We start from the raw sequence: 27,471 nt of genomic DNA on the forward strand, positions 1-27,471 counted from the left end.
CTGCTTGCTTTTTTCAATTTTCTGTCTTTGGTTTTCAAGCAACAAAAGCCTAGAGGAATTTCCTTGCATATTTATCTTTCTTTGGGTTGTAGTACGCCTTGAAAATACATTTTGCTGTCTTATGTCAGTTTTTGAAAACTCTCAACCTTTCTATCTTCAAATATTGCTTCTGCCCCATTTTCTCTCTTCCTCTTTATAAACTCCAGTTACCACATGTGTTAGACCTTTTCACTGTGTTTTTTACATTTCCTATGTTCTTTCCTATATTTTTCATCATTTTTCTTCTCCGTGCTTTATTAATATTTGCTTTTGATCTATCTTCCAGCTCACTGTTCCTCTCTTTAGCTGTGTCTATTGTGCTTTCAACCCCTTCTTTTGAGATTTTAATTTTAAATGTCATATTTTTCAGTTTTAGAATATCCATTTGATTGTCTTATTGTTTGTTTCTCTGAAGTTCTGTATCTTGTCATCTGATTTCTTCAGCATATTTATCACAGTTATTTAAAGTCCAGGTCCAATAACTCTAATATCTGGATCACCTATGGGCCCATTTTTGCTGTCTGTTTGGGGTTTTCCTCCCCCCTCTTTGTTTTTAGCCATTGGTCTTGTCTCCTGGTATATCTGATTCTTTTTTTTAATTAGTACTAAGCTTTGGTATTTTAAACTATGGAGACAATTTAAGGCCCTGAATTGTGTTTCATTCCCTATATAGGTTAGTCTTTGCTAAGCCAGTCTTTACTAGTCTGGTAGGTGGTTAAGACAAAGACATCACCATAATAAGCAGGGACTGAGCTGATTGGATATTGTGAGGACTATTTCCAGTTTACCCCTTAGGATGTAACCCTTTGTGTGTCCCACCTGAAAGGCTGTCATGTTTAGGACTATTCTGTTTTTTTGGCTTAGAACTATACTTTTTATCTTCCTAGCCCCATGAGATTTCAGGAAGTTTTGCCCAGCTTTTTACTTCTTGGCAACAGTTCACAAATTAGCAAATGCCTTGAGGGAAAAAGCAACCCTGAACATTGGACTCACCTCTGTGTTTTTCTTCTTTTCACGATCTTGGCTCTCTTTACTGTGGTGCCTTGGTATCTTTCCAGTGCCTTCAAATACATGTTTTATGTATGGTTTCCAGTGTTTCTGGTTGTTTCTCTGTGGGAGGCTTGATTTGAAATAAGTTATTCTGCCATTACTACAAAGAAAATCCTCTTCGATCTTTAAAACTGTGTACATTTATTACTTTGAAAATAAAAATTAAAAAGAGCACATTTTTGCTGAATGCAAGGGATAAAAAAAGAGAAACAGAAAAGAAAAATTAAAATATTTAAAAGAGCTCAATAGGAACACAAAAGAAGTTATGGCATAGTGTAATAATACAATAGTATAATCTACAATACAATAAAACCTACAATAATAACAATGTATACAATTCTGTCCTGGTGGGAGGGTAAGGGAAGTTTTCAGAATGTAATTGACACCTGACCAGGGTTTTGAGGATTGTTTAGGACTCCTTTAGTGTTCTAACAGAAGGAAAAGTATGTGTAAAGTCTTATAAAGCATATGTGAGAGATTTAAATTCTAAAAACTTGCAAACATTCCCGAAATCTTACCAGATTTTGTGTAGATGATGAAATGCATATTTAGTGGAGGGAAGACTGCCTTACAAGTTTCATCACCTGATGCTGACAACATCCAGGATGACAGGCTGTCTAGTTAGTGTCTGCAAAAGGGCCTAGAAATAGCTCTGGGTAGTGTGTGTGGCAGTCATTGACAGGTAGCTGCATGCATGACATCTCAAAGGTGAGAGAAAAGAATGCTCACCAAGGGAACTGGGAAAGGTTCAAGTAAGAGAAAAGGAGGAGGTGAGACATAAGAACATAAGGCTGGAAAGTTAGACCAGGACCAGATCTTGAAGGGTCTTATAAGCCAATATAAATAATTTGGAATTTAACCAAAGAGCATGTGAAAATATTGAAGGATTTTCAGCTATGGATACAGTTTAGATTGCCTTTTATATAGGTTGCCCTTCCTCATGATGCTGCAGGAGAGGATCTAGGGAGGCCTGATAGCAGACCTCAACCCACCCTGTTCTTTTACCAGCTTCTTGACTGCCACAGGAAAGAATTAAAGGGCAGAGTCACAGCAGAAAGTGAGAACAGAATTAATGTAACAAAGAAGAGATACAGGAGAGTTTGGCCTAGCTCTAGGGACCAAGCAGGGCCCGTACCAAGTTTAATACAGAAGTAAGAAATACATATTGAAAATTTAGCACAAAGTTCAGGCTGGCTCCAGAGAATGAGCAGCTGCTTGCTGAAAATAAGTTTAATACAAAAAGGAAGCACACACACCACAGCCAGTGAAGTACAGGTTGGCCCCAGGAAAGTGAGTGACAACCTGCCTTCTGGTGGGATTCAACTTTTATAGTTTTGTTACCTAATACATATTCATGATATATAATGAATATGCAGCTAAGGGGGTGGTTCCCAGTTATGTAACATTTTCTTGTATATGCTCAATTGGTCTCTTTTTAGGGCATGTTCATTGGTCAGATTCTATCACATGCACTGAACATATTCAAGAATATTCCATGCTCTTTAGCATCTCTAGTAGAAAGTCATTCAAAGGGTAAACTCCACTTTACTGAGCATGCTCAGCTACTAAGGTTACATAACCCCTCTCTACTGAGAATGCCCAGCCACTGGATTTGCATAAGTCAGCCCCCTGAAGTCACAGTTTTCCCATGATGATGCTAAAATTAGGTCCTACAAGCCACAATAACTCTCCTGTAGGGGAAGGCCTAGAGGAAGGGCCTGAGACCTCAGGAAGTGGCTTGAAATTCAGAGGTGTGTCCTAAAACCTGAGCCCGTGGAAACTGAGCACCTTCTATCTCACTCTTCTATGTCAAGTAGATTCAAGAGAAACAAAGTTAGAGGCAGGGAGACCAACAAGCAGGCTGTTGTATTGAACCAGGTAGGTGATGTTAGTGTCCTGCAGTGGTAACAAAGTAAAAGATTAAAGAAACAGAGACCTGACAGTTCTTGGTGACTGGTTAGAAGTTGGCATGGATGGAGGTAAGGAAGGTAACATGGACAACTCTGTCGGCCCTGATAACCGAATGAAGAGTTGTGTGCATCACTGTGATGGGAACATAGGACCTTTGGTAGGGGTGGGGGTGTGGTGAAGTTCAAGGATACTGGGTTCAGCTTTAAACATACTGGGTTTGAAATGCCTGGAGGATATGCAAATAGAGGTGTCATTAGGCAGCAAGATCTTTGGCTCTGAAACTCAGTAGAGAAGGTTGAGCTGCAGATATGGATTTGAAAATTATTAGTAAAGGGATAATGATTGAAACCACAGAGATAGATAAATTTACCCTCTGGGGCAGAGTGAGGAAAAAGTTTATCAGATGTAACCCTGAAGAACTCAACTAGTTTATTAGGAAGCTGAGCAATAGAAATCTTTGAAAGAACTGAAAACATGCAGCCATGGAGAGGGCAGGGAAACCAGGAGAGAGCATAGAGGTGGTTTCTGCCCAAAAAGTTCTGTGAGACGGGGACTTAAGAAGCATCCATTAGCTTTAGAAATAAGGAGGTTGCTGCTCTCCTTGTTGAAGGCAGTTTCAAGAATGTTGAAGAGTAGGTGGGAAGCAAGGAAAGAGAAAGCAAGCATAGGCAAGTTCTCCCTGGGTCTCAGTTCCCTGTCCACATTGAGGTATATGGAATACCCCAAAGTTCCACATCAGCTGCTGCTGGCCTGCATTCTAATGCAAGCATGTTTTTGTTTGGCCAGTGAAAAATTCAAAATACATTTCTACATGGCTGGTTACAGTTACATAGAACCTTTTGCAAATACTTTGCAACAGATTAAAGATTATGTCATACCTAGTTTTTACCTTGTGAGCTTGGTATGTGTTCCAGTACTGTCTTGACACACAATCTACATGAATTCTGATAAGGAATAACAACCGTTATGAAGAATGCTACTATATTTGATACCACTTGATGTGTCTTCTTAAGACTCTGCTGCTGAGTATAATTTAAGATCCAGATGGCAAGGATACTGTTAAAGTAATCTATGTTTTCAAAGGGTTGTGGTTATTGAGACAGAAGTCTGCTTTAGTATTTCCCACTGGCGGTTCTGTTGGTGTGATGCACACATGACTACAGGAACAATTTCACTTGGACAGTGTTTGGAGATCTGCCCTTGTAGTGGTGACCATTGAATGTGTTGCTATGGATTCAGCCGTATACAGCCTTGGGTGTTCATTGGGCTCTCTGCCCTCTGGTGGCCTTGTTTCATCCGTTTGATGGTGTGGCTTCCTCTTTTTGGGAAACCTGATCCCTACAAAGGGGATCTTCAATGTGCTTTGAGATTTCACAGTGAGTCCTTGGCAGAATAGATAAGCTTAGGTTTTTAGAATTTAGCTCCTCCAGTTTCTGCCTTTTTCAGATTGTCTAAATCTATAAAAGGTTTTTCACTAAATAGTTTTTGCATAAACTTGTCTTTTCTAATTGCATACAATAAATGTTTTATTCTTCCAAATTCCCATACAAATCAAATACAAATGGACTGAAGAGTCCATATGATAAATGGGAAGACAAGAGGAGAGGTCTAGAAGTCACAGCCTATAATTTTCAGCTGTCAGAGCTAGGATCTCAGCCTCTCCTAAAACTTGTTGGAAACTGAGGCCCAGAGGGAAAAGGCAGCAGTCAGGACCACACAGCTAATGGGCAGCAGAGCCAGAGCTGGACGGGGTCTTAACTACACCCGGTGCTCTTCTGAGCAACGCTATCCTTCAACTCTGTGCCAAAAGTTTAACTATAAAATGCAATGACCGTTCTACCTAGCCTGTTTCTGTCCTTCACCTTAGCTTTATTTACTTTTGTATTTTCTCTTCTGGACTTCTCTTCTGCCATAAAAAACACTTTGTTTAAAATTTTTTCATTCTATAAGCCATACTCAGAAGTGCCATGTGATAAACAATTGGCAGCTTTGTAATTTGCCTTGATTAGATAGTAGTTATATCCCAGCTCTGTGATGTACCAAATATTTACAGATTAGCGAGTCTGCAGTGCTGCAAAGCTGTCTCATTTTATGGATCTGGGGCCTTTTACACTCTCTATTGTACTATAGAGCCTCATCCTCAGTAATGAGAGACCACCTGCTGTGTCCATGCTGACTCAGCTGAAGCAGTGGCTGGTAAGGGCCACAGTCAGTGGCACCTAGAGACCATCCAGCTCAATCCTGTAGAAATAGTTATTTCAAAGTTTAGTGAGAGAGACACTGACTTGTGTATTTTTCATGCAGATCTTATATGTTCTAACAAGAAGCCCTCATAATTCTCTGTCCCAAAGACCACTGTGAAGAGTGTCTGACCTGGAGGTTAAGAAACCTGAGCTCTAGCTCTGCTACCACCTCTCATAGTGTGTTTGTGGACAAGACACTTCTCAATGCCAGGCCTCATCTGTGAGATGGTTCGATGAGATGAGCCCTAGGGCCAGCTGTCCTGCAGTTCTCAGTTTCTTTTGTTACATGCCCTGACCTCTCCAATCTTCATCCTCTTCTCAGGTGTGCCAAGGACTAGGTGTCACGTGGTAAGATTCATGTTTATTCTGCAAGAGGTAGCACTATAGTTTTAAAGGATTAGTTTATATGCATAGTTTATCACCAAATCCCATCACCTGTTTAGAAGTGAATTTAAAGATAGATGGACACTTCACAAAAGAGGACAACCAAATAACCATAGTATACGAAAAGGTGCTCAACATCATTATTCAGTAAGGGTATGAAAGTTAAAACCTCACTGAAATGCAACTACACAGCCACTAGAATGCTAAAATGAAAAATCACAATACCAAGCCTTGGCTTGGACACAGAGCAACTGCCACTCGTATGCGTTGCTGGTGGAGTGCATCATGGTAAAACCATTTTGAAAAATTGTTTTGGAGTATCTTTTAAAGCTAAATATATGCTTACTTTATGACCCAGCAGTTCAACTCCTAGGTTTATATCCAGGAGACATGATTCTATATGTCCACATGAACGTATGTATGGGAACTTTCTTGGTAGCTTTATTCACAATAGCCCCATACAGAAAACAGCCCAAATGTCTATCAGCTGAAGAATGGGTAAACACATGTTGGTGTATCTGTATAATGGCATACTATGCAGCAAGAAAAAAAGAATGTGCTGCTCCACATAACGTGGGTAAATCTCTCAACATTATGATCAGAGAAAGAAACCAGACACAGAAAAATACGTACTGTGTGGTACCATTAACAATAAGTTTAAGAACAGGTAAAACTTGTTTAAGGTCATAGGTGTTAGAATACCAATGACTTCTGGACTGGGGAAGGGCACAGGTGTTGGTGACTATGTGGATATATTCATTTGTACAAATTCACTGAGCTGCACATGGACTTGTTCATTTTTTTGTTTGTAAGTTATGCCCAATAAAGACAATTGGGAAGAAAAGTGAATTTAAATAAACTTAAAACAAGCCTATGCATGGCACACCCAGGCGTGTCAATCTGTGTACTTGCTTATGTGCACTTGGTGTTTTAGGTCTAGGGACACAGGTGGCAGTGGGAGCACAGGACGTCCAAAGGAAATAGTCGTTTGCACTGCATTTGTTATAAGGTTTCTCTTGGATTCGCCCAGAGCCAGGGGGATGGGCTACTTCTGTGAGAAGCACAGCAATTCAAATTGTATAAAAACGAATCTGGGGGCCGGCCCAGTGGCGCACTGTAGAGTGCGCCACGAGGGTTCGGATCCCATGTGGAGACCAGTTCCCGCTCACTGGCTGAGCGCCGTGCGGGTGCAACACCGAGGGTTGCGATCCCGTTGCCGGTCCCCGGTACGAGGTGTTGGATCCCGTTGCCAGTCCCCGGTACGGGCGCGACACTGAGGGTTGCGATCCCGTTACTGGTCAGTAAAAAAGACAAAAAGAAAAAAAAATGAATCTGGGTCTCCCTCCTGTGCGAAACTCTGGTCCAAAGGCTTATTTTCAAATAAAAATTCGACTTTTAGATGGAATCTAATAGAAAGTCTGATGGGCTTTTATCCCCAGGGGTGGCTGCTAGAGAAACAGCCCAAGCTCTGAAAACGCTGGCCCAGGCTGCCCGTGGAGTGGCTGCATCTACGAGTGACCCCGCGGCTGCCCACGCTATGTTAGATTCTGCTCGCGATGTGATGGAGGGCTCCGCCATGCTAATTCAAGAAGCCAAGCAGGCCCTGATTGCGCCTGGGGATGCAGAGAGTCAACAGAGACTAGCTCAGGTGAAGCTCTGAATTGGGAATTGTGGTCTGCATTAACGTGGGCGTGTTTGGCAGGCTGTCCCCTGGGCACTCTTTCCTGCTGTGAACGCTGACTCAGCGGGTGTTTTCAGAACCCACCAAAGTGTCCTAACAGTGCTGGCCATGCATGGTGCCCATTATTATGAGTCTGGCCTAGTATTCCTCACATTAATGTAAGAGCTGCTTCATCCACAGTCCAAAGAGAGTATGGGGGGCTTTAAACTCTGTCCATAGAAGGTTAGGAGCCAGGACATAACCTGTTTGTTTTAGGCCTCTGTATGATTAACTATATTCCTCTTCCTAGCCGTGGAAGTGAAGTAAATATACTAGTCTAGCCACTCAAAAGTTTTTAACACTCTCTACTACTTTTTTGGATGATTCTTCAGCCATGTGATGAAACCGGTTTGCTAGGGACCATCCAGGCAAACTTCTAGACATGGCTCTGGGAAGGAGATGGTTTACATGAAAGGGAGTGACACAGGCCCACCTCCAAAGAGCTTCCTTACATTAACTGAGGATACCAAAGAGTACAAACAGGGAGCCACTTAGAGTTTCTTAAAAAGCAGTGTGTCAACACCTCCAGGTTGGTCTGGAAGTGCTCAGAGTGTCCCACTTACCCATGGGCAGGGTGAGGTTTGGGGATGATGGCACCAGAGGGTCGCTGAGCAGAAAGTAACCACAGGCCTTGATAACTGTGATCCAAAGAACTCAAGGCCTCCTCCCACCTCTGACCTCAGCAGGACTCTCAAGAAGGGGGATAGTTCATGTCTCTTGATACAGGGTATCTTTGTTTTAGAACCTGACCTCATATTGGAAGTTCTGTGTTTGAATCACAGAGCAGTGAGTGAGCCTGGCTTTGGGGAGCCTGGGATGTGCTGTATCACTTGTGTCAGACTCTTTGCTAAGATGGGATATTAACCCCAGTGAGAGGGTGGAAGTTTCCCCTTGGACAAGAGGTCTGGATGAGGTGATTTAATATAGTAAACAGTGTCAGACAGACAATTTCATATCTGTTTCAGCTCTGCATGTTGTCACTGCCCATTCCCAGCAAATGTGCAAAAGTGTTTGCATTGAAAGCTGCTTTCTTATGGCACTTCTGTCCCTCCATGTATTCAATTCAGGTGGCCAAAGCCGTGTCTCACTCCTTGAATAACTGTGTGAATTGCCTCCCTGGGCAGAAGGATGTGGACGTGGCCTTGAAGAGCATCGGGGAGTCCAGCAAGAAGTTGCTTGTAGATTCGGTGAGAGGTTCTTGGATTGGGAAGGGGCACTTGGGGGACCAGGTTCACTCTTAGGTGTGAGAGGAGTCTCCTCCCTTCCATGGGATCTCTGAGCAGCCAACCTTTCCTTTAAGAGCACTGTTTTTCCTACCAATTTTCCTTTTCCTTATTTTGCTTTCTGGTCAGCAGAGTTCCCAGGTGGAGCTTTTAAAGTTTACTACTTCTTTGAGCCCATGTTGCTGTCTGCTCTCGGGTCAGCCCAGTAAGACAGAAAAGGGGGTACGTGATCACCTGGGGTGATCATCAGGACATCTCAGATAGTGACAGTCAGCCAATGGAGGGATGCATGTGTCCAAGTTGTTGCTGTCTGCTCTCGGGTCAGCCCAGTAAGACAGAAAAGGGGGTACGTGATCACCTGGTGATCATCAGGACATCTCAGATAGTGACAGTCAGCCAATGGAGGGATGCATGTGTCCAAGACTCACTGAGAGAGCAAGTAGTCTGAGGAATTTCACTTGGGACCTGCCCTCTTCCCTGCCGTGAGTCCTCACAAGGAGGGTTTGTGCTCGTTCACCCTGTCTGCTCTCTGCACAGGTACACAGGCAACGCATGTGGGTGAGTGATACAGACCGCTTAACTCTCTGGAACTTTTCACAAACAGTTATAGTTCTGCTAAAGACACTTGTGTTCTGTAAAAAGTTATTGTTAGCAAAGACCTAATAAAATAGGTGGCTATTAGTTTAGAAGAACATGTTTGATAGCATCTTGCCTTTTAGTTCTAGAACACTGAAAGGTTGAGAGTTTCTATCTTCAGAGAGAAAACTTAGGGTGGTGGTTCAGAGAGTGGGAGATGGACTCAGCTTAGCTGGGTGCGAATCCTGCCTGTGCCACTTAGGAGAGCGTGAGCCCCTTCGGGTAGTTGTTCTATTTTTAGATCCATAGTGGCTACCACTAAGTAAGTGTTCAATAAATTAAACTAAATGAACAAACGTACAAGGGTATTTCAAAAAGTTCATGGAAAGATTTGTTTTTCAATTCTGTTTTTCCATGAACTTGTTGAACTACTTTCATATATATGTTGAAAGTCAGACTTAACATGGACTCATATCACACACAGCCTTTTCGTCTTGATGACTCAGAAGTACATTCCTGGAGAGTCTTTCTTCCCTCCACTGTACCTTTCTTTACCTTCCTGTGCAAAGTAAAGCCTCATGGGGTGTGCCCTCTGTTCCCCACAGCTACCTCCAAGCACAAAGCCTTTCCAGGAAGCCCAGAGTGAACTTAACCAGGCAGCAGCTGATCTGAACCAGTCTGCTGGGGAAGTCGTCCATGCCACCCGGGGGCAGAGTGGAGAGCTGGCTGCAGCCTCTGGAAAGTTCAGTGATGATTTTGATGAGTTCCTTGATGCTGGCATTGAGATGGCGGGCCAAGCACAGGTGGGTGTGGCGGTGGCTGCCTGGATTTGACCTTGGCCTATCTACTCTGATGGACTCTCCAATCTTGAGGCTGATTGAGCAAATAGGAATAGGGAACCTATAAACAGACCACAGCTGCATTCTTTTTGCTGCTTAGGAAGCTCCTTGACCTCACAGGAATGGGATTTTCAAAGATGCTCTCAGCATATGTGTGAAGTGCTCTTGGTGATGAATGGTAACTTTCCCCACCATCCTCCAGAATCATCGTTTTACTTTATGCTATTTGGAGGGAGGGGAGGAGGAGGGAGACCATTTAGTAGAGATTAAGAGAGCTCTTTGAATGTCAGATAATAAATAGTAGAAAAAAAAAGTATTTGAGGTTTAGCGGGCCCGTTTGAATGGACTGTGTCTAATACTGAGTGTCAAATGATTAAAAACTACCTCCTTCAGATGAATAGAGATTAAGAGAGCTCTTTGAATGTCAGATAATAAATAGTAGAAAAAAAAAGTATTTGAGGTTTAGCGGGCCCATTTGAATGGACTGTGTCTAATACTGAGTGTCAAATGATTAAAAACTACCTCCTTCAGATGAACAGATAAACCCCTTGTTTAGAACAAGGGAGCATGACTGGTCTGGTGTCAGCTGGCACAGCTGTTTTTTTCTGAGCTCCTGTGAACTTCCTAAAAGAGATATCTGGGTGTTCCTTACTATTTCTCAGATGGCAAGGCAGGTGAGAAATGTGTCCTTTCCTGCATCAGGAACGTCTGGGATGCAGCATCTCTGACTGTCGAAACAGTGCGGGCCGTTTGTGCCAGGCTGAGATGTACAGGCTCCTTGACAACTCCAGCATTGTTGAGCAAGATGCTGGGATTGTCGCCTGGTCTGCGCATTGGTGCAGCTCGCTCCTCCCCCTCCCCCTCTAATGCCTCCACTTGTTAGAAATCTCAGCTCTTGGCTGAACACTTGGGGATGTGTGCATCCCTGCTAGGTGCATCTTGGTTTGGGCATTTGTTTGGGGAAGAGTGGACCCTGGTCAGCATCTCAAGGAGTTAGACATCTGCAGACTAACTGGGTTTAATGTGATCTATGCAGAAAACTTGCCTGTATTTCAGGATGCTGCTTCTAGCTCTCTGAATGCTTCCTAGGAGAAATGGGTGGTCCCTAATTACTCTGGCTCCTTTTGACCTTCCAGACAAAAGAAGACCAGATACAAGTGATAGGGAACCTCAAGAATATCTCTATGGCTTCCAGCAAGCTGTTGTTAGCTGCCAAGTCTCTCTCTGTAGATCCAGGAGCTCCCAATGCGAAAAATCTCCTGGCTGCAGCTGCAAGGTAAGAGTGAGACAGTAGGGGGTTCTGTGTGTGGTTAAATAATGTCAGGCTGTGCCTGATGTCCTGCTACTTTTACTGAGCAAAGAATTGGTGCTGCCCTTAGGTCTTTGGAAGTCAAGTCGGACGTGATGGAGACTCTGGTATTTTATAAAATTGGCTCATTTCCATATTTCCTCACTAAAAAATGTTTTGTCTTCTCATTATGTCTTTTCAATAGGGATTTGCTTAGACTTAAAGCCCCCACTGACTAGGAAACAATATTTTAAATAGATTTTTTAAAGTTGTGTTCTACCTTTTAGATTATGAAAGTAATATATGCTTGTTGAGAAATAAATCAGAAAATACTGAAAAGTATAAAGCAACACTGCACTTGTCGTTCAAAAGACATTGAGTGTTGATGTGCCTGACATCGGTGTTAGATTGAATTTAACATGTATCCATCACATCTCCAGTTTAGGATGAATAGGGTGGCCACGGGAATAAACTGTTTTGGAAGTATATTACAACATGAATCCGAGTTTCGGATGATTTCAGTGCCCTTCTTTCCCATTGCTTTCACCCAGGGAGGTAGGTAATACAATACAATTTCTGCCCCAGGGCCACCATGGCACTTCAGTTCGGTAACTAGTGATTGAACGCTGGTGTGTGAACTGGGATTGTGATATAAGATCTTCCTGGGCAGCCCACTTTATATATGAAGTTCCCACTTCATTTTCCTGAACCCAGAGGGTGGGGGTATTTTATGATTCTGTGGTGGTGCAGGAATGTTTTCTTAGCATTATTTGACATCACGTTACATATAGGAAAGCTGGCAACAGAGAGCGATTAAATGCAGGACTATTAGGGGATATAGAGTAATTGGAACCTTTCAAAATGTGCAGATAAGTAATTTTTGAAAAACATAGCTTCAATTCTGCTTTTTTTCCTTAAACAAAAACTTGGCTTTGTTTTTCCATGTCTTTATGTCTCCCCTGGGAGCTCAATGGCTGTTTTTTAAGTTGTCAGAGTCAGGAGACCTGAATTCTAGCCCCAGCTTAATCCTGTTGGTCAGAATGTACCACCTGTCTGAACCCTCCCATCTGGGGTTGTGCAAAATGGGGGTGTGAACTACATCATCTTTAGGCTCTTTCCCACTCTTAGTACATAAGATCTCTTGGTGCTAGTGGTTAAAACCCATCTCTCATCTCCTCTTGGCTTACAGCATTATTTTTTGTGAATGGTTAGACAGTGTCAGAGCAGTTTCCTTACAAACCCTTGAGTTTCTTCATTTATTCCCAGATAATATATTTTAGCTGCAAACAACAGCTAGAGCCACTAGGGGATTGGAAAATTATCTTCACATCTCCCCACGTCTATTTTATGCTTTATTTGTGATTATTCCAGTAAACACCATCCCTTGATGGTGGGAGAGGTTGGAGATGGGGGGGGTGGGGGTGGGGGTGATGTCTAGTCAGTTAAGCAGCTGTTTCTCATATAAACCTTCCTCTCAATTGCTACTTTTTTCCTACAAAAAGCCTTTGAATAAGGCAACTGACATTTCCGGGTATCCGAACTCAGATGTTTTTCATTATCTTCAATTTTTTGCATCATTTCAGAATTAGTTTCCAACTTGGAACGTGTTGTTCACTCTCTTAAGTTGTGGGAAGAAGGGGGGAGTATAAATTGGCCTTTTGAAGGCCAGATACAGAAAGAAACACAGACCGCAAAGGAATGTTGCTGATGTGTGGCTCTGTGGGTATCTGCAGGCCCCCTGGTGGTGGCATTGAGGAAAGAACCTGAAGAGCAGGCAAAAAAGCTTTCTGTACCTCTGTTCTGGCTTTCAGCAGTTGACAGGGAGTTCCCAGCCTGATGGTTTTATAGACAAGTAAGTACTTAAAAATCATCATGTGAAAATATTGTCTCGGGATGGAACTGTTGCAGGAAGGTGCTAGCACATTCTCCTTGCTTCTTGGCATATTTTGGCAAGCTTCTGCTCCCTGGGTTTGTTCCCCAGCAGAAATTCCAGCCAGGTCTAATGCGTCAGGCAGGCTCCTCTTGGGATGCAAAGCTCTGCCAGGCTGGGGTTCATTTGTTCATTCTCCTGTTCATTCATGTGTTCATTACACAGATCATTATCTCAGGCCTGATATGGGTGAGGCCCAGCGCTGGGTGCTGGGTGCACACTGTGAATGAGACAGGAATGTGGCCCTGCTGGAGTCAGACAGGACACACACTGTATGCACCCACATGTTTCATGTGGGTCTTAAACGGTCCTTTGTGTAAGGGCACAGGAAGGTGAACGGCAGGGATCTGATCATCATTGTCTTCAATCTTCAGTTCCACTGTCCTCCCTGTTGTTGAGACAGCCAAGCTCTGCCGGTCCTTCACGTGCATGTCCCCAAAGGCCCCAGGGATGCCACTGCTGTGACGCAGGCCTGGACCAGCTTGGCCCTGTCCTACTCCTCTGTCAGCAGTCTTGAGCCCTTGTTCTTTGTGTTGTATGTGGTCTTTCCTGCTCAGGGAAGTAGAGAATGTCTTTTGCCTCTGTTCTTCATTCTGCCTCTGAGCCCAGTCCCTTGGTTTCAGATGTCTGCGGGGAGAAGGTCATTTCCTGTGTAGTGTCCAGCTTCTTCATCTGCTTCTCATGTAATTTGTTGGGCTCTGGCTGTTTTCTGACAAGTTGGGTGGAGCTGGAGACCCTTGGTCAACCATTCATCAACTTTTCCCCAGCTAGTGACTGGTCCAGTGCTCCCTGAACTTAGTCAAGGAAATGGAAAACCAGCTAGCCCTTGCAAAAAGGAGGGCTGTTCTCCCTCTAAGCCCCTTCCCTGAACTGCTGCTCAGACCACAGCCACCCTGGCCAGAAAGACTCCAAAGATGCGAAGCTTTGCGCCTGCAGCTGCCAGCGTCAAACCCACCCCCCGGCCAGGTTCTCAGTTGTTTTCCGGTCCTCTGAGGGTACTCCCTAGGAACTTGCAGGTAGCCCCTGCCCCCCGGCACCCCTTGGGTTTGAGATTTCTGCCAGGCAGGCTTCCTCTTGTCTCCAGAGACTGCAGAAAAGGAAGATCTAGCAAACAGCACGAAGGGGAAGAGCGCCTCTACTCTAGTAAACAGAAGAATCACAATGGGGCGATTGCTCTCTCTATTCTCATCTAGAATGTTGTCTTCCCTTTATCCAAATCAGCATCTCAGCCCTCACTTTCCAATGGCTTCAGTCTACATCGAGCACTGCCTTTCATATAGACATCGTGCCCCAGGGTTGAGGCTTTAATTTTCTTCTGTGCTCCCTGTGAGTGCCGCATTTATCTGGCCTACAGTTAGCACTGTGTCATGTCCTAGCTGCTGTCATGCTCTGATCACTTCTTTTCTTCAGCTCCACTTTATTGTGTCTTGTCCTTTTTCATCGGCTTGCCACTCCAACTAGATTGCAAGCACCTTGCTGCCCTAGGGAGATTTAAGCTATATTATTTTTTAATCCCCGTGCCTGTGCATAACAGGATGCAGGGAACACTTACCGGTAGGTTTGATTTGCTCTTTTCTCCCTTCCTAAGCACCTGGTCCCTCGAGGAAGGGAAATGTCTTATGCTGCTTTTTCCCCTCCAAGCTCTTATCAGGTGATTTGTGCTTAACAGGAAATCAAAGGTACAAATCGGTTGGTTTTCCTCTCTCACCCCCTCCCAATGCCATACCTATTTAAAATTTCCAGCCACAGCTCACAGACTTCAGTTGAATTGATTCAGTATCTCTGAACACTAAATGGTTTTGAGTTTAGAAAGCACTTTTTAACTTCTGAGGTTGCAGATCTCAATTTTTAAAAAACAGAGTGGCTAGATATGCCTAGACAAAGAATAAAATACAAGGAAACATTATCTCTAGATGGTAGGGATTATGGTTTTTAACTTTTATGTATTTTTTAAAAACAAACTTATATAGCTTTAAGCATTAAAAAGATTGTGGAAAAAATAAAAGTAACTGTAGTTCACACCTATTTGGATTTACATAGAACAGAGACCCTGCTAATTTGGGGCATATTTTTTATGATGTAATAAATTGATTAATTCACAATTTTTTTAGATTTATTGAAATTAAAAAATAACAAAATCACTGTTAATCTTTTTAAATGTATCATCCCATCATTTTTCTATATATACATATATGTTTATTTTTACAGTGGTGGGTTCATACTGTATATGCTATTTTGTAAATCTTATTTTACTTAATCATGTATCACGAATATTCTTTTATGACATTAGTAATATGCTACCACTACGACCTTCAATGGGTGCCCTGAATTCTGTTGTGGGCCGCATGTTTATTTAACCTATCCTTTATTGTTGCATATTTGGGTTGCCTCCAATTCTTTGCTCTTATAAATAACTGCTGTAGTTTGAAATATGAAAATATTATTTTTCATTGCCAAATTTACATAACCATTTGCCTCTGGACCACTTAGTTTATTATTTGCCTATGTAATCCAGTCTCTAAAATAAGTCATGGGGATTAACGATACCTAAATAATGCTACTTAGTCATGGATATCAGTATTGCCCAAGTGACTCATTTAGACATGCGATGCTGCTCTGGCACTTTTACAGATGATCCAACCACAAACCCGTAATCTGTTTGTTTGTTTTTTAATCCCAAATTCTTATTTGAAAAATTCTCACATCTACAAAAAAGTCAAAAGAATAGCAAAGCTGGCAGCTTTCCCACTGCTGTATATCCTCTGGATTCACCGATTGCAAACACATAGTTTTTAATACAAGACTCTTTATATAGAAATTAGGTTTAACAAAAAAAAAATTACAGGTAAACAGGAAACACAGAGAAATAAGCTAAATGGAAAGCTTCTGTGATCTATAGAAATATTCTCCAAATGATCATGGCACCACAGTCGATGGCATTCTACACTCATTATTTTGTTGACGTAAGCCAGCCTGTCCACTGAAAGTGTGTCTTGAAGGCCACCACACAGAAAACGATGTTGGACTCTCTCAGGGACACTTGAAATGCATACATCATAGAGAACATCCTCCACAGTCACTAAAACTAGGGATTGTCCTGCTATTTGAGTTGTTTCTGTTTTGATTTGCACTGTGGAGGACACATGCTTCCCAAAGACACCTTAGTTAAGCACTTTTTTCCAAATGAACGAATCACCAGAATCAATTTTACAAAAGCTATTTTAGGATCCTTTCTTGAATTCAGGAATATTTTTCTTCTTCCCATCACCCTAGCTAAATTTAAAATTGAAAGCGGTATCTTCATCAAACAATTAAGCTGATGGCCTTTTACATTGTCAACATCATTTTCCATCTAATTTGATATTCTCTGGGAAGCTACAAAGCCCATTTAACTAATAAAATGAAGTATCTTTTATATTAGATGGTGTTTGTGATTACCGGCAATATTTGTATGTGCCCTATTAGTTTTTGTTTGTTTGGGTTTAAGTTGCCCTTTAGCTGCAGTATTTGGAAACTGAATAAAATTCTGGGTCCTGCCAGAAGTGTGGACCAGTTTTGATCCCACAGAAAAAGGTTATGGGGCTGGCTTTGGAGTCAGGCATGTTTTTTGTTGTTTTTTTAAGTCCTGTGTCTGCTCCTTATTTGTAGCATTTCCCTAGGGAGTTATCTCGTCTCTTAGATTTTTCATTTATAAAATGCAAGGGTATTCACTTTTAAGACTTAGTATAGAGCTATAGTAATGAAGATAGTGCGGTATTGGCAAAAGGTTAGATACATAGATCAATGGAACAGATCCACACAAATATGGCCAATTGATTGTCAACAGAGTTGCAAAAGCAATTCAATGGAGAAAGGAGAGTCTTTTCAACAGCTAGGGTTGGAATAATTGGACTTCCATATGCAAAGAAAAACAAAACAAAAAAGTGAACCGCAACCCATATCTCATACCTTATAAAAAAAATTAACTCAAAATGAGCCGTGACTTTCTAAATTTTTCATGTCATAACCTAAGACAAGTTAAGCCAGGGCTGCTTGGGAAGGGTAGAATCCTTGTCAATGTAGAAAAAAATCTGGGCTGCCTTATAGGTTCTAATTTATTCCTAGTAATATTAACAAGGAGAATAGCCATTTTAAGGAATAATTTGGGATAGCTTCTAGGAACTAGTCAATCATATAGAATTTAATAGAAAGTAGAGATTTTAAAATTACATGCACAGTTTATATCTACTATATTAAAGAATTTTTTAAATGTTCCAAACTGCTCAGATAATATTATTCTTTGTGGGCTGCTGGTGAAGGGTCTTAGACACTGTTAATATGATCCCTTTGCTATTTACAACTTCATTGAAAATTCTTCCTTATGAATATGTTAAGAGACAGTCATACTTTTTTGAGAGAACTGTTAGTCCCCATACAGGTCAGTCACGTGAGCAGCCAGCAGCAGGTAGCAGTTCTGATTCTGTCTTGGCTGGGTGTGGTTTATTTTTGATTGTGTGGAGCCTGTGCAAGAGCTCTCATGGCGACCCCAGCCTAAATGGTGAATTAATTATATTTCTGGAGAACCTGTGAAGCATTGTTGGAGAAAGTACTGTTGATCTTTAAAAAACAATCAAACACCTTTTTCTGTTTCTGGCACAGAGCTGTGACGGAGAGCATCAATCAGCTTATCACTCTGTGCACCCAACAAGCTCCCGGCCAGAAAGAGTGTGATAACGCCCTCCGGGAGCTCGAGGTAGGTCCCTGGGGAGGCTGCAGAGGACTTGTCAGCGTGTGTCTACGCGTCTATTCTTCCTCTATAGGGTTAGTTTCCTCTCCTCCATCCTTGCCTTTTATCTTTCCTGGGAGACTGTTGAGACCAAAGTTCCAGTTCAAGTAGGAAGGAACTGAAAGTAAATTAGATTTGGTGGGATTATCCTCCTTGCTTTCCCTTTTTCCACTAGGATAAGATTTATTTTGTTAAAGCATTCTTTATTTCAAATGAGAAGAGGCCTATGGTATTGGGTGTAGGCTGAAGATCAGCAACGTCTACCTAAAACATATTTGAGAGGTGATTCTGGGACACTTGGGAGAGAAATAGAGGCTGGGATAAGTGTGCTTTTGAGTAAAAATGATTTCTCCATAAACTTTATTCTGTAACATGCAGGGGAAACAAAAGAGGAAACCCAGGAGTTACACTTATCACTACACAGTCAAGGTGGCTGTAGGGCCCCTAGTGGCCCAGAACACAATGTGGTTGCTTTTCAATTTATATTCATACTCATGTTATTTGTACCAAAGATTCCTGTTTGTCCATAGATCGTATGAGAGTGAGCATCAAATCGATGTGCCTACATGTATGTAAAGCAGTCCTAACCAATGTGGTTCATACTGAAACAGCCTAATGGACACATCAGTTAGCGTGCATTGGTTGCACCCAGTGTACCTCCAGTTTTCTGGATGATTAGCATGGGCCTGGCATGGCGGGAACACCCATTGCTGCTTCTGAAGCATTTGATCGAGGCCCTAAAGATGGCAATGGGCCATTGTGCACAGCTGGGAGTAAGAAGGGAATTATCATCAGAGGACTGAAGCATTCAGAAAACAGCTGAAAATGTTCTTACATTGGCCGAATCACTGCCCTATTCTGGTCTATTCACATTTGCAAATATAAACATGTGGGCTGTTGATCTAAATGAGCTGTTGGCCTAGGTGCCAATACTCTGTCCCTTAATGGTATCCTTGGTTGCCAAAATTATGACTGTTTCAGAATTGCTATTACTAAAACAATTTGGATTATCTGAGGAGGAGGAGGAGGTTCTTCAGTGAAATGAGTTCATTCTTTAAGCTGCTGTCTTTCCCTCACATCTTTAACTGAACAACTCCCGAGTTGCCATTACTCACCACCCCCCAACGCTTTGTAACTCAGATGACTTTGTCTTCTCGTTGGCTGTGCTCCAAAGGTTGCTGAGTCCTAATGTACATTCTCACTCAGCGGGGAGGAGGTTGAAAGGATGCTCCCCAGGCTTGCCTCCCCTGGAAAAGTCCCTCAGAAGTGGTGATCAAAGGTCACTGCAGTGTGAAAGCTAGTGATGATTTTCAGTGGCTTGGAGACAAAGATACAGAACTAAGCCCTGAACCAATTTCATTGATGGGACTTGAACAAGACTGGACATTTTCTGAACTTTTAAATTATAAACAAATGAATCACCCCAATGGGCGGTTTGGGGGAATTGCCTTCTTTCATGCTTTCCCCTTAAAAGTTTCCAGAATTGAAAAACTGAAAACTGAAGGTTCTTACTAGTCTGAAAAATTGAATAAATGGATTCTTGAAATTTAAACTCCTTACAGTTATCCAGCCGAGATTGTGCCAATTGGCCATCGATGTGTTGCTTTGCATGACCTTTCAAAATTCCTTTCAAAATAAAAAAAATAACTCTGCCTTCTTTGCATACCATGTTTCCTCCTTCAAAACTGAAAACAAGAGTTCTCATCTCTGGCAAAGCTAACCTGACATGACCTTTCAAAATTCCTTTCAAAATAAAAAAAATAACTCTGCCTTCTTTGGATACCATGTTTCCTCCTTCAAAACTGAAAACAAGAGTTCTCATCTCTGGCAAAGCTAACCTGAGAGACTGTCCCCTCACCACCACTACCACTATCAGTGTTATGTTGCAAGCAGAAAATCTGAAGTCGTGATACCATGATCTAAACTCCTCTCAAGAATCTGAATAATGAGTGATTGTGACCAGAATCCTGTTACAGAGGTGAAGTTGATAGTTGGCATTTTGTGTTGATTTCTCTTGTCCTATGTTACTTGCTTGCTTTCTCCTTCTATAGACTGTCAAAGGGATGTTGGACAATCCTAATGAACCTGTTAGTGACCTCTCTTACTTTGACTGCATTGAGAGTGTGATGGAAAACTCCAAGGTAAGCCTGTCTGTGCCATAATTCAGAAGTTAACATGGCTTCTGTGCATCTGCCTGTGGCTGCTCTGTATGGCTGGAGGCAGGTATCATAACACCTTGTTGTGGGGACCTGGGCTCTGGTGCCTCTCAGACTTGAGGGTGCATCAGAACCATCTGGAGGGCTTGGTCTACACACATTGCTGGGGCCACCCTCGACTTCCTGATTCAGCAGACCTGACATGGAGCTGAGACTGTGCATTTCTAACAAGCTCGCAGGTCCTGCCCCTGTTGTGCAGGAACCACACTTGGAGAACCACTGCTTATATCAGATCACAGATAGCATATTATTGTGAATCAAATCATGTATTTTCAACACCTGGGGCTGAACCGTCAAGTCCTTCAGTGACCATGGCTTACGTAGGATTCCCTTTTGCCATCCATCCATGGCGTGAATGCTCAAGAGGAGTAAAAGTTTTGTTTTTTTCAGGGGTGGGAGTTGTTGAAAAAAATGTATAAGATAATACAGTGTCTGGTGTTCCTACCTCCATCTTAATCCTATTCAACAAAATCTTATTATTTAGTATTTTATTTGATGGTGGTGGCGATTTGTGGGGGAAAATGTCTAAAAAGGCTCCCTAGTAGAACAATAATGAAAAAAACTGTCGAACACTGATCTGTGGTAATCATATCAATGTCTTTTGAAAATATCTCAGAATCAGAGGTGAAAATGAAATGCAGGTGAGGTGAACGGATGTCAGACTGTTGGCTTTGGGGAAACATCTGTATTGGTGACCTCAAAGGGGCTTGGTTTGGGGCCGGCCCGGTGGCGCACTGCTACAGTGCGCCGCTTGGGAGCACGGTGGCGCTCCCGCCAAGGGTTCGGATCCCACATACAGACCGGTTCCCGCTCACTGGCTGAGCGAGGGGCGGGCGCGGCACCGAGGGTTGCGATCCCGTTGCCGGTCCCGGTCCGGTACAGGCGCGACACTGAGGGTTGCGATCCGTTGCCGGACACGAAAAAAGACAAAAAGGAAGAAAAAAAGGGGGGGGGGGCTTGGTTTGTGTTGAGCCAAGATTAGAATTTCCTGTCCTCTGTCCTTAAAGAGCAGCGTAAGGTTAGGAGGGAAGGGAAAATACTGTACATAAAAATACCCTCTAACTTATTTGCTATGTAAGTCCTTATGTAAACTGTATTATTATGTATATTTAAGCAGTTTTAGGGAATTTATTTCATTTCTCCATCCATGGCAGCTCATTGACAAATGAACAGCTCTGTCAGTTTCTGGACTTGGCAATGCCGTACTCTCTCCAAAGGGCTAAACCTCCTTTTTTCCATCATCAGTGACCCTGGAAAGTATGCCCTGCCCTCTAGTGCTTGCTGGGGTCTGTAGATGATGGAGCACTGCCCACCTCACCACCTGTGTGACCTTGTGCAGGGTGCTTGACCTCTCTGGGTTGGCTTCTGAAAACTAAAATCCCTTTCAAGTGTTATTTTAAAGACCTCTGAAGAAAGAATACAGCATTGATTTTTAAAATAAGGTGAAATACTTAACAAAGATCTATTTAAATTGTACTGTCAGTAAGTAAGTGAATGATTTATCTTCCATACAAGAAAGGTATGTGTTTTGCTTTATGGGTATGACTTCACCCATAGCTCAATGGATGTGTCTTGATTTTTAGGTTCTGGGAACTAATAGTTCTCAGTTTAGATCATTCACCTGTGAGATGCCTTATATAGATTTTAATTTATTGTCTGTGTATATTAACTGTATCTCCTTGGGACATAGGTAACGTTGGGATGAAAGGTTCATACTTTCATTATTCATTTCTCTTTAAGGAACAGAAATGGTACAATTCTCTTGAATTTCTTCTCAATGCAAATAAAGGAGAAAAAGCCAAACGTTATAAATTAAGTGGCCTTGAATGTTAAAGTTAGAAATGTAGCCTCTTTTCCCCCATGGTTTGAAGCAATGCTGGACAAAGAATACCACTGGTTATTTGTTTTGCAGGTTCTGGGTGAGTCAATGGCTGGGATTTCGCAGAACGCCAAGACTGGAGACCTCCCTGCCTTTGGAGAATGTGTGGGGATTGCATCCAAAGCTCTCTGTGGGCTGACGGAGGCCGCAGCCCAGGTAAGGGGCTGGTCCCAATGTGCCCTGTGCCAGATGGTAGATACCAGGAGTGACCAGATTCCTGTGGGAGGCATGGGGGAGCTCCAGCTTCTCGCTTCCAAGTACCACCATAGAAACCATGGGAAGGCAGTGACTCCTGTGCTGGCTGGGGCATTTAGAGAAGACATCAGCCAGGTACCCTTCAGAAGCAGAGCACCCATAGGCCAGGCTGGAGAGGACTGGAGGCCCAGTGAACACTGCAGACCCAGCATACAGGTGCAGAAGACAACTTTTTTTTTTTTTTTTTATGGTCATTGTTTTAGGTGAATTGTTTTGGGGGGAAAATAAGCACTAAATAATTTAGATTTTTGAGGCTTTAGAATTGCAAAAAATGTTAGTTATGCTCTTTTTAGCATCGGGGGAAGAAATTAAACTCCATCATGCAGAGATGTGATATAGCATGTTCCTTGCTCTTCTTTGACTGTCCTGTGCGTTTCCAATAATTATTGGGCTCATGTGACAGAAACTTCAAAGATTTCAGCATTTACTTTGAAGGATTTATCATTTGACAATTACCTTGAACTTAGAAGATTTTACTGAACCAAAGAGAAACATCCGTGATATGAAGGATGAAATTCTCTACCCTCATCTTTCCCCTCAAATCTCAGGGAAAATGAATTAAGGTCAAAATCGCTGCTCACAGTTTCATTTTCTCCGTGTTATTTGGCTATCACATCCAATGGGAATGCAAAGAGAAGATCTTTTGTCTTTTTGGAGACCGAATACTTTCTTTTTTGTTGTTGTTTTCTGAGCCTTCTTACTGTGTTATTTGGCTATCACATCCAATGGGAATGCAAAGAGAAGACCTTTTGTCTTTTTGGAGACCGAATACTTTCTTTTTTGTTGTTGTTTTCTGAGCCTTCTTACTTAGTTACTAGGTTAAGATTCTTCCTGCTATTGGAAATCCTGATCTAAGCAATAAGGACGCATGAAGCTATGAGGCAAGAAACTGTCAGGTGGAGCAGGCTCCAGGGTTGACCGACCCAGGAGCCCAACACCCTCAGTCTGCACCCACTTTTTTCTGCCTGTCCTGTCTGCCAGCCAGAGAGTCAGCTCCCTGCTGAGGCTGGGTTCCCTCATGGCAACAAGAGGGCTGCCAGAAGCAGTAGGGGCTGCATCCATCCTTGTCCCTGCCTTGAAGAAGAGCTCCGTCAAGCTCTCTCTTAAGAACAGGGAGGCTTTGTTCCCAGGAGTCTGCATCAAACTCCTGCTGGCATGTCAAGCTGGCATAGGCCTGTTTGTCGCTACACCTTTAGTGGTGAGAGCGATGAGATTACCCTGACCAGCCTGCAGTAAGCAGCACCTAAACTTGACAGTGACATGGACAGTACAGACCACTGTCCCCCCAGGCTCACCTAGAAGCACAGAGCCTGGGCTGGGGTTTTTCTCCTCCCTCTACAGGCTGCATACCTGGTCGGCATCTCTGATCCAAACAGCCAGGCAGGCCACCAGGGCCTGGTGGACCCTATCCAGTTTGCAAGGGCTAACCAGGCAATCCAGATGGCATGTCAGAACCTGGTGGACCCTGGCAGCAGCCCATCACAGGTAACCACAGGGCGGGGGAGAGGGGTGAGGTTGGCAAGCCTGTAAGCTCCTCTAGGTGGGTTGTGGGAAAGTATGAAGAATTAGTAAAGAATCCTGTTCTTTCAGAGCTGCAAAGCCAGCTTGGATACAGCACAGTAGATAATGGCTGTGGGGGAATGTTGCGAAATGTGGTGAAAGTGGAAATTTGTAGGTGCTTTGAAATGGGGTGCTAGAAGGCAATGAGGTGATCCCAGTGACTCGTGAGGAGTCTCCCGGTTCCTTTCAGTTCAGAGGGCACATGTTGCGGGCTTGTTCTGTGCTCAGCACTACGGGATCAACGTGAGAAAGACCTAGTCTTCACCTCCTTGGCTCCTAGTCTGTTGGGCAATGCTTGGGAAATGCCAGGATCAGAGTATGACGACAGTGCCAGGGATGCACAAAGGAAGGTGTGATGAATTATCTGAGGGGGCTACTGGGTTGCTTCAAAGAGGTGACAGCACTGAACCGGGCCTCCAAGTTGGGTCAGGATCTGCAGCTTAAAAAGGAGCCAGAGAGACCCCTGAGGAACAGACAGTGTGTGTGACATTCAGTGACACTTCTGATACCCCAGGCCAGGTTCCCAGTTACTCATTAAAGCAGTATGTGCTGAAAGGAAGAAGTGGCTGATGTGGAGCAGCAGACGCAGTCTCGAGAGCAGCATGTCTACTGTGAACCCTGGAACTGGCATTTTTGAGGCAGGCGAAGGACCCAAGTGGAGAAGGCAATACAGGGACCATCTGGATCTAAAGCAGCCCTGAAAACTGGAGTGTCAGTGCACCTGTGGTTCCTTACCTGTCCTGTTAAGGCCAAAGGAGTGTTATCAGCCTCAGCAAAGGAGAGGAGGTAGATTCAGGAGAACAAATGAGTTGAGGTTGGCAAGTGGAGTCTGTGGAGGTTCCTGAGCCAGACCCCTTAATAAGGCACCTATAGCCCACCCATGGGTGAGGAGGGAGCTTATGCACCTTGATGATTATTTGACTCATTTGGACCTGGACTCTCCAGTATGGCAGCCACTAACTACCTGTGGCCATTAAGCCCTTAAAATGTAGCTCGTCCTAGGGTGCCTCATTAGCACAGCAAGTAGCACGTCAGTCTCATTAAAATGTAGCTAGTCCAAATAGTCATGGGCTATAAATATAAAATGCACACTGGATTTCAAAGTATTGGAATGAAAAAAAGACTAAAAAATCTCATTCATAGAATTTTTTTAATTGATTATGTGATGAAATGAAATATTTTAACTGTATGAAATAAAATATATTATTTAAATTAATCTCTCTTGGTTTTCTACTTGTTTAAATGTGGCCACTAGAAAATATTAAATTACATATGTCTAGACTTTGGTCTAGACCATAGACTGCTTATCTGGGGCATCCCAAGGCTGGCTGACGCACCCTTTTAAGATTGGGGCCCAGCCCACGCCTGCCACTACATTATCAACTCCCTTCCATTCCTTTTTAAATTTTCTCTTGCTTAGTATTTCTTGCCCTCTCCTTTCTTGGAGTGACTCTGGGGGCAGCAGAGCTAGATATACTAGGAATTACGTGGACTCTGGACATGAGGGTTGAAGAGGAACCCAGGGCTCAGGACCAGGGTGGACCCCTCTGCACTGAAGCATGGGGTGTCCTCAACCTGGTGCTGTGCTTTGCAGGTTCTGTCTGCCGCCACGATTGTTGCCAAACACACCTCGGCCTTGTGCAACGCCTGCCGCATTGCCTCATCCAAGACGGCCAACCCAGTGGCCAAGAGGCACTTTGTCCAGTCAGCCAAGGAAGTTGCCAACAGCACCGCCAACCTGGTGAAGACCATCAAGGTAGGTCACTGGACTACAGGACTTATTAATCCCTGTAACATCTGTTGCAGAGGGGAAAGAGAAACAGAGTGTCAGCTCTGCCCTCCTAAGATTTGTGTCTAGTAAAGCTTAACTTCTAATTCAGTCTTATAATTTATGCACTGAGGAGGAGTCCCTCACTAATGAATACCCTTTTCATGATATACATCATGAGAAAGCAACAACCTTGATCTCTCCCAACCTTCTAGATGGTGGAGCAGGGGACCTCCCCAAATTCTGTACCTGAGGAGCTTAGGGACAGAAGTCTGATTGGAAGGGTTGGTTATGGGGCTTCTCTTGCACTGTGCTTGGGTAGCAAACACTCTGTGTTTACTTAAACTGTATGAGCATGTTTACTTGAGTGATTTTGAGTGTGTTGGTAGAGCACTCTGCCATTGTTGCTAGATGTATCTGGGCCAAGAGAATAGGTGGAGGGAGGAGAGAATGGGAAATTGTGAAAAAATCACTTTACTCTCTCCTGTGATGTCTATTCTGTTTGCAGCCATTTAAAAATTTTTAATGACATGTTAACTTTTTAAAATAGAGCATTTTGTATTCATAATAAGTTCATCTCTTTGTTAAAGTCCATGGGCAGGGTTCCTTTGCAAGGAGGGAATCGGAACAGTTGTAGTGTTCGTAGGTGGGTGATAAAGCCACAAACACAGTCTGCCCTCCGCTGGGACCACGCAGGCAGCAGCAGCTGACCTTGTGGGAAAACACCCACAGCCTGGACAACAGACTGCAGCCAAAAAGCCCAGCAGCCCTCCCCCTGCCAGCCTTCAAAGGAGCATTGTCCTGTGTAAACCCAACACACTGCAGGGCAAGCGTCAGAGGCGTCAACACCTTTCATTTAAGGGTTTTCATATTCATTCAGGTAGGAGGATCTGCCTTGTTGCTGGGACAAGTCCTGGAGTATTGGACTTTTCCTGGTTCTCTCCAGAGGATAGGACACGACACACCTCATTTTCCTTCCATAACAAAAAGCCCATATAACTGCATGGAGAAATCAGTGTGATGAGCCAAGCAGAGACAAAGGGAGAGAACACCCAGCCTAGCAGCAGCTGGAAGCCGGCTGGCAAGAGCGCAGGCAGTTACCCCTGTCAGCAGGTTCTTAGCTGTTGCAACAAAGAGTCTTTTAAAAAATGAACAAACAAAAAATTGGTGCCTCTTTGGAGGCAGTAATAAGCTAGTTTAAAAATGAATAAATAAAACCAGTGCCCAGGTGCTGTATGATCCCAGTGGCAGCTCACCTCCATTGCCATCATAGTTCGTGGTATTAGCAATTAATAAAGCGTACATTTTTAAATGTTTATTTTGTGCTTTGTGTATTTCAGGGTACGAGGCAGTAATAAGCTAGTTTAAAAATGAATAAATAAAACCAGTGCCCAGGTGCTGCATGATCCCAGTGGCAGCTCACCTCCATTGCCATCATAGTTCATGGTGTTAGCAATTAATAAAGCGTACATTTTTAAATGTTTATTTTGTGCTTTGTGTATTTCAGGGTACTTCAAATAGTTCGTGGAAAAGTAGAATTAAAAGATAATATGAATCTTTCCATGAACCTTTTGAAGACCCTGCATATTGCTCGTTCAGTCCACACAACCACCCCGTGCTTATTATTCCCATTTTACAGATGGGAAACTGAGGCACAAAGAGGTTAAGTAACCTTCCCACAGTGACCCAGCCAATTAAATAGTGGGTCAGAATTCACACCCAGGCTCCAGACCCTCTGGCCTCACTCCTGGCATATTATCTGACTCTGGGATGGAGAGACTAATTCATCCCTCCAGCCTGGGAAGAAAGACCTTGCTGTGTGTAC

The 27,471-nt window shown here is 43.2% G+C and overlaps 1 protein-coding gene across 1 annotated transcript in view; it reads left to right on the forward strand.

The window, feature by feature from the left end:
- Positions 1-27,471, forward strand: part of LOC103608330 (talin-2) — a gene marked incomplete at its 3' end in the record, with an annotated part of 81,330 nt that overhangs the window by 27,236 nt on the left and 26,623 nt on the right. The window contains exons 12-20 of the mRNA XM_008592779.1: positions 7,067-7,275; positions 8,415-8,534; positions 9,752-9,949; positions 11,122-11,261; positions 17,842-17,935; positions 20,020-20,109; positions 22,097-22,219; positions 23,660-23,803; positions 25,473-25,634. Coding sequence (XP_008591001.1) covers positions 7,067-7,275; positions 8,415-8,534; positions 9,752-9,949; positions 11,122-11,261; positions 17,842-17,935; positions 20,020-20,109; positions 22,097-22,219; positions 23,660-23,803; positions 25,473-25,634 — 1,280 coding nt within the window. The remainder of the gene's footprint in view (positions 1-7,066; positions 7,276-8,414; positions 8,535-9,751; positions 9,950-11,121; positions 11,262-17,841; positions 17,936-20,019; positions 20,110-22,096; positions 22,220-23,659; positions 23,804-25,472; positions 25,635-27,471) is intronic.

This window comes from Galeopterus variegatus, unplaced genomic scaffold, assembly GCF_000696425.1.
Source record: "Galeopterus variegatus unplaced genomic scaffold, G_variegatus-3.0.2 Scaffold8312, whole genome shotgun sequence".
In the NCBI taxonomy this organism is placed as follows: Eukaryota; Metazoa; Chordata; class Mammalia; order Dermoptera; family Cynocephalidae; genus Galeopterus; species Galeopterus variegatus.